This window comes from Parus major, chromosome 8 (assembly GCF_001522545.3).
Source record: "Parus major isolate Abel chromosome 8, Parus_major1.1, whole genome shotgun sequence".
In the NCBI taxonomy this organism is placed as follows: domain Eukaryota; kingdom Metazoa; phylum Chordata; class Aves; order Passeriformes; family Paridae; genus Parus; species Parus major.
Genome location: NC_031777.1, coordinates 12,782,222 through 12,790,170, shown reverse-complemented (window position 1 = coordinate 12,790,170; position 7,949 = coordinate 12,782,222). Strand labels below are relative to the sequence as shown.

General features: G+C 41.1%; 1 protein-coding gene across 1 annotated transcript in view; it reads left to right on the top strand.

Moving 5' to 3' along the window:
* The first annotated feature begins 43 nt into the window (after positions 1-43).
* The window catches only part of SNX7 (sorting nexin 7), a 28,970-nt gene continuing 21,064 nt past the window's right edge, over positions 44-7,949 (top strand). Inside the window, exons 1-2 of the mRNA XM_015635934.1 lie at positions 44-454; positions 6,181-6,363. Coding sequence (XP_015491420.1) covers positions 281-454; positions 6,181-6,363 — 357 coding nt within the window. The 5' untranslated portion in view covers positions 44-280. The remainder of the gene's footprint in view (positions 455-6,180; positions 6,364-7,949) is intronic.

The following is a 7,949-nucleotide window of genomic DNA, read 5'->3' as shown; positions in this document are numbered from 1 at the left end:
ACACGCCTGTGGGCGTTGAGCCGCCCCGTCCCGCCTCCGCAGAGGCCGCAGTCGCAGTCCCCCCGCCCGCTGCCCGGGCCTGCCGGCAGGCTCTGCAGCTCCCGGCCCCGCTCGCTCGCAGCCCGGCCCGGCGGCGCGGCCCTCCCGCCGCCGCTTCCACTTCTGCGCACTGGGCGCGCCCCCCGGGCCGGCCGCGGCCAGGGGCGGGCGGGGGAGCCGCCGGTTGCGGTCCCGCAGGGAGCGGCTGTGGCGGGGCCGCCTCCCTCGCTCGCGGGGCAGGATGGAGGCGGAGGGCCGGCTACCGGGGCCGCCGCTCCCAGCCGGCGGGGAAGGGCACGGGGTCGACTCGCATCTCGCTGAGGGTGCCCTCGGCACGGCCCGGGGGCCGCTGCTCGCCGCCGCCGAGGTGCTGGCGCTGGACGATGAGGAAGACGACCTGGAGGTGTTCAGCAAGGTACGGCAGCGCCCTCCGCGCTGGGGTTGTCCGGGCGAGCTCGCCGGTACTTTGCCCCAGCGGGCGCCGGGCGAGCTGGGGCGGTGCGGTGGGACGGGCCGAGCCGGGCCGGGCCGGGAGGCGATCGCGGGCTCTGCCCGCCCGCCCCTCGCACGCACGGTGCTCCCCGGTGCCACCGGGGCTCCGTGACGGGCCGGGCTGCCCGAGGGCGCGGGGCTGGCCGGGGCAGCGCTCGGCGGCGCCCGCAGTCCCGGGTGACTTCTCGGGCACGAAACGCGGAGTCGCTGCTTCGGACCAGCAATGCGAGTCATGACTACGCTTACCTTAAATATGCCATCTAATCTGGACTCGCTGTACCCTTATCAGCACTTACGTTCGTCAGGTGCCGTATATGTATCTGTAAATTAAATAAACAGTCGTGTTGAGTAATTGCAGCTGTGTTTGAATGTAAATAAATGTTTCCAAGTTTCACTTTGAGTTTTCTTTTAAAAGATGAAGTCTCACACCTTCATATAGGAGATTTGAAAAGATAACATCTGAATTTTGATGAAGAGAATAAAATAAACGTAACTGATAATGTATCAGGGTCCACGTTCAGAGAGCACACAGGTACATGTGTGCCAGTCTGGCTGATAGTGCTGGTTTTAATTAAACCAGTGAAGGGGGGGGGGTATGGCTTCCACATATATTCTTTCTCATGTAGTGCTGACTTAGGACAGGTTAAGACAAGACTTACCTCTTGTCTCCTCAGCAGTTAAAGAAGAGGGCATGTCATGGATCTATTTGCCTTATCAAGGCAGCATCTAAAATATAAGTGCACATGGAGAGCTAGGGTGGAAAAAATATATACAGGGCTAGTGTGTCATTCACCATCTGAGACTTGTGAAGTGCTGTGACAGAATGTGTGCCATGGGAGAGAAATAGCAGTTACATTTCCGATCTGAAAAAGTGACAACGTATTTCTATTCAGTAGGACAGATTGTCATAGGGAGCAGATGTTTGGTTTTTATATTTCTGTAGGTGAGAAGCACTGTTGTGGTATGTATGAATACAACTGTTGGAATAAGGACTTCCTTCTTAGGAGTTATGTATTTAAACTCTGACTATAATAGAATTCTTGAAACTCATGGCTTTTAAGGCCAGAAGGGACTCTTAGGTGGTTTAATAATACTCTGTAACATGCAAGAGATTAGGCTAAATTTCACTAAGTTACCTGTATTTTTCTGAAGCATAACTAGGGTTGAGCTGATTTATATTTTCTTGGAAAGCACCAGTCCTGATTTGACATAAAAAGATGAATGATTCACTGAAATTGCATGCAAAAGCAGTGCTAAAATATAATTTTAGTTGCTTATGCTCACTTTGCATCCATTTCCTTTTATGAGTGAAGTTCAGGCAGTTCTCCATGAAGGTATCTGCTTATCCACACACTGGATTGATGCTTATGCTGCTTGCTTGTCAAGAGAATTCTCCTTGGGAATAAAAGATAAAAACAAGTGGAGTAGATACAAGTTACTGCTGCTTTGTTGCAAATACTGAGATCTTTACATTTCTACCTGGATTCATGCCAAATGTTTTTACCTGTATGAAATCTTAACTGCTATTAATGCATGCTACATGATAAGTTATTCCTGCAAACAAAAAAAATTGTCATATTATATGAAAATACAGATTTCCTTCCAAAGCTTGGATACCTGCATGTAGTGGTTGTATATATCAACCAGAAATTCATCATTTGTTTTCAAGTGCAATTTGAGATTGATCTTTTGAGCTGTTAAAAATCTGTGAGGTTGTTTGGGCTTTACACCCTATTTATTCATGTTCCATATATTCAAAGGAATCTGACAGGCTAAATGTAGTTTACAACTAAGTCTTGTAAGACTAATTTTTCCATAACATACTGTTCCAGGACTACCTTGGAAAAATTGTAAATTGTATCTTAATGGGGCTCCTCATGCAGTGTCAGTAAGGCAGTGGTGTTGCCTTTGCAGGCCAAGCAGGACAGCAGCAGCCACGCACAGCTCACTGGCTGCCACTCTCGTCAGCTTCATCTTTCTCTGTCAAGGCAGTGCAATGTGCCAGCTAACAAAATGGTGAAAAATGAGATTCTTAAAAATTGTCAACCTCAATACCCTGAGTTATTACTCAGAACGTAAACGCTGGGCTTTTATTTTACAAAAATCCATAGATGTTTAACCTGATAGTGTTATAAACCATTGACCTGGTATCCTCTAACATATCTCAAACATTACAGACCAGCATCTTCAGCAGCTCTGATAAAGCATTTCATGATTGTGAAGTGCGTTTCACTTTATCCTAGTTTCCACTGCTACTGAAAAAGTTCTGAATTCTTTTCAGCAGAGACAAATTCTGGGAGCGGAGTTGTGAGTCACACAGATGGAATGTTTTCACCCTGCTTTCTTCCTTTAGCTTTAGAGTACTGCCTGTATCACAAATATCCATTCAGTTATCTTTTGCATTTGTTGATAACTGATATGTAGCATTGACAAAGCTGTCAGCAGTTTGGTTAATACTTAAAACCTTTAGCACCTCTGCTTTCAAACTCTGTTTCACAGTGTTTGTCTGCATTTTATAATTATAGAAAACTTAATGATATTTCTGAAAAATATGTATATGCCACTTCAGAATTGCATAGAGACTAATTTTTCTTCAAGATTCTTCTTTAAGTTCATCAAGGATTTGAGACAGAATAGTTTACTGGCAAAAAAATTCACTTATAAATCAGACATCCTGAATATCTTTGCTCTTTGAAGAATGCTCCAACATCCAAGCTATTCACTTATAAGACAAACTTGCCCCCGTGTTCTTTATCTCAAGACCTGTTTTTGGATCCTGGCTTCAGATTATTGCAAGCTCTGGATCCTTGCTGGGAGGTAGGGGTGGATGGACGGACGGACGGACGGACGGATGGATGGATGGATGGATGGATGGAGCACAGAGGTAACCTTGGGTCAAGGACCTATGCTCTGGGAGGGAGCATTGTTTATACAATCCCCCAGGATTAGTGTCTTCTCCAAAGAGTTGCATTCTCAGCTGTGTCTGTCTCAGCCTGTTTGGAGGCTGCTCCAGCTGTGGGAGTGTTTTCTAACCTTATGTATTTTGGAGTGTTACTGACCAGTTGCAGTCAAATGTGAGGCTGATACAGGGTAACTGCAAGTGTTAGAAAAAGGACACCCAGAAAAAGGCCCTCAAGCTGCTCATTGATTTTCTATCTCTTTGGTCTCTTGGCCAGTAAATTAAAAGGCATGAACCTGTTTGTGGAGTGGCACACATAGGTATGCCAACTGCCCTGTCAGGAGGGAAGGGGCTTGGAAAGGGGTACTGCAGGTAGGTGGGGAGGGGCGAGGTGTGGGAAAGGACATAATTTTCTGGGAGAGGACCTTGATGCTCTTTGCATGGATGAGGAGGAAGAAGGTTACACAACCCAAGGGCTAGAAGAACTGTCTATTTTTCCTGTGCAACAAAACTCCTGCCCTCGTGTATGAACACAAAAACAGTTCCAACCACAAAATTACAGCTGTATAGAAAATTGTCATGGTTTTTTTAACTGTGTTTCTGTGATGACATCAGACTTAGGTCACATGAACTTCAAGAATTACTGGAAGTAAACCTGAACTATCATGAGGATAAAGAGACAGATGCTTGTTTAAAACTCGTCGTATTCATTCATGTGCATGTGAATACTAGAGCTGTATTAAACAAAACCAAAGACTTGCTTATTCTGTGGATTTTTATTGCCCAGATTTTGTTTCTCAAACCACATATTCATAAGCCCTTCCACATAAACATATACTTTCAGACACCTGCATGAATAGAGCAAATTTTAGTAGCAGCCTATAAGAAGGAATGTAACATTAATATATTAATGCCCCATGGAAAATAAGAAAATATGAAACACATTTACCTTGATCCAGTTTAGGCCTTGCAGAGTCATTACTCCTCAAGTTATATGGCCATTCAAGTCCTTTCTTGCATGCATATTTCTTTCCCTGGAAATTTCCCATTGCCTCAGCACTTTGAATTGCATGGGCTGCTCTGAGCTAGCAGTCCTTATTCTTCATCTAGACCATGGGCAGCCAGTGTGAGCGGGCTCTGGGAACAGCTCTGTTTATTCTGCATGACTCGGGATAGTGCTGGCTGTATAGAAACCATGTAGAAACACACTGGGTAAAAGTAAAATGACTGACAGGTGTACAAGGAAGGCACTGTGTAATATTTAAAGTGTTGTCTTTAGTCTTCTGTGTTGCTTTTGTCTCCCTGTTCAAAGAACTGCATGTAAGCGATAGGAGGAGAGCTGGTACATGAGCACTTTCTGAGCATAATTCCTCATGTAAATGTCGCTCCCATATTTGTGGGAGTACATTGATAAATCCAAAGAAAAAGAACAAGATAAAGTGTTCCTTTCCAAAGAAAGTTCTGATCCAATTGAATTGTAAGGCAAAAAGCAGCTCTCACCCAGTTCAGCAGCTCTGCTGTGGGTTTCTCTTCATTCCTGTGACGTCAGCCTTGGGATGGTGCTGTGACTCCAGTTAGTGAGGACTCACACCTTTCCAGTCCTGGAATTTGAGCAGTTTTCTCTTAAACTACATCTCTGTTCTCCTTCCTGCATAGTTAACAAGGCACTGGAGAGGGCAGCTCTTTGCCACTCATAGTCAGTGTAGTCTAACTACCTTTTTAGAAAACTTCTAGAAAATACAAAGTTTGTTATGAAAATAATTCTTTGCATTGCATATATTAAAAAAGCCATATACAGTATTTGATATTTAAAATATAATGATTTCTTTCAGTTTCTCTATTATTTCTAAAGATTTATTTATTTGTTACACTCTTTTATTAGTAATTGGAGTTAGTAAACTCAATTCATTTTCATAATAACTGTATCCTTCAAGATTCTAGATTAGTGGATCTTACCCAGACTTGTATTTAAGGAAGAAAATGAGACATCTTGCCTGTTTCCAGTTTCCACCTCGTTTCTCAGCAGACTGAACACCACTGAATACACTAGCAGAAGCAGTTGCTATGGGGACATATTCTTACAGAGTTGTGTAGAAGTAGTCAGTGCTATCAAAAAGTGGTTTTCACTCCAGCAAAACAGTGGTTTGACTTTTTTTTTTAGAAATTAAGCAGCAAATTTGTACTGCATCTTTACTTACTGTTTTCCTTAAAAAAATAAAAAAGGGGTTAATTTATGTACCTGTAATTGTTTTCCATTTCAAATTTTATTTTAAAATAAATGCAAACTGAAACATCCAATTCCAGTAAAAATTCTGATTTGGATTTTGCCTTGGTTTTTTTTGAATCATCATTTTTTCATCCGTCCTCTTCACGTAATTAGAGATAATTCAAACATCATAAGTTCTCAGTAACTGGCTTCTAACAATTTTAATAAAACTGGTAAGTACCCTACACAATTAATGGGTGCTTGATTCATAACTAATTTTACTGTTCATAGGCAAGTTCTCCTTCTAGCTATGCATAATATTCTTCTCAAATGGTAGTATTTTGTTCTTTCATCCATTTTAGAATAAATCTCATTTCTTCCATCTTCACCAAAGCAAATACTGATTTGCTACATACTACATAATTTTATCTGCTCCCAGTTTCATCTGTTCTATGAGATAATTTTAAAGCTTGCCATTTTAGCATTGGAGATGTGTTTGTTTACAAAGATTATTGATATGGGTGTCCTGGTGTCTTATCTGTAGGATACGTCTCTGGCTGAGGTAAACTCATTCAGTCCTTCAGTGCCAATATCCCCCTCATCAATGATAAACCAGTATAAATTTGAAGATGGGCCAGAATTAAGAGATCTCTTCATTACAGTCGATGATCCTGAAAGCCACATTACAGCCATCGAAACATTTATTACATACAGAGTAGTCACAAAGGTAAGTATCTTTTCATGGTTTAATGGCTTACTTTGATAACAATTAGCATTTTCACTCTTCTTGCACATCATTCTCTGGGATATTACTAAATTTAAACTTTAATTTTGCCATGAGTTATAGACAACTAAAACTGCATGAAAATGTGCTATATAATGGGAAAAATTTAGTGTGAGTCTGCATACACAGATGCTTAGATTATACATGCTTAAATTCTTTATGCTAAGAAAATAATAATAGTTAATAATGATTAGTTAAAAATTTAAATAATAAATAGTTAATAATTCTTCAATAGCAAAATGAGTGCTGTGAGGCAATAATGTTTTCTGTTGTGATTTTAGCAGGAAACAGCCAAAGGACTGATCCCCTTCGAAGACACTATATTAGCACAAGTATTGATGACTTTTGGATCACTTACAGGCTACCAGTCTTACATCTTGCATAAACATTGCCTCCTACAGTCTTTCAATTCCATTCTTTTCTAATGGCAGCATCCATTAGCACATGGATGATTGCTTCCCATGTGCAGTTGCATGCGATTTCTGGGGAAATTGCTGCAATTCTCTAATGAAATAGTATCAGGAAACAATCAAGTGTATTTTTAGTTGTCCTGAACGTAAGTTATTTACAGGAAATAAGGAAGAAAAGTCAGCCTTGTGAGACCAGTCAGGTCTTCTGAGATTACCAGTAAATATTCTACAGGCTCCATTTCGAGAATCACGCTGTTAATTTATTTTATTTTGAGTTATTTTTAAAAGATACATTTAAAAACACATTTTCAAATGGAAATTCTTAATCTTTACATAAGAGGAAATATCAATTCCTCATAAAATATTTAATGAGTAGGAAGAGAGCTATCTTTGTTAGGTTGCTAGCAATAATTCTCACTTTATGCTTGTTTCTGTAGACGAGAGAACATTTTTTCTTCAGGCAAGTATGAAAGGGCTGTAAGGTGGATTGCTTTTGCTTTTTCTATCTCTTCTATCCCTTCTTATCATATTTAATTTGGAGTGCTGGTTGTTGATGATACAGTAATAGCATTCCTCCCACGTACCTTGAAAAATTTTTATTCAACCCTCAAAAATGTTTAGATTACAAAAGCATGTTTTGAGGTTTTTAGAATTTACTTGCATTATGTTATAAATCTCTGTGCCACAATGAATGCTAAATAGCACACGTTAATGAAAACATTGGCTCTTTGTGGCTTGCCTCCAGAAGACAGAGCAGTGCTAAAATAAATCTCACGGTCTGACAATTTTGTAATCTGTAATAAGCATTTTTTGTAGGCATTAAAGGTTTGTTGGCAAGTTCTAACAGGGGCTGCAAAACTGGAATTGATGATGGGCCGCAGAATCCATTAAGCAGTGCAGGAAGTGTTATTGCTGTGATATGCTGAAGTTTTCATGTTTTGAATGTGAGGATTATTGAGCAATGTCACCAGGTCCCAAGGACATGTGTCAGCTCTTTGGGCTTTGTTCAGAGTAGATTACTAATTACTTTAAAAGAAGTGCCCTTAAAGTAATGAACATACCTCTGATTGCTGAAAGAAAAATGCCACACTAAAGTAATTACTGCAATTATTTGGAAAC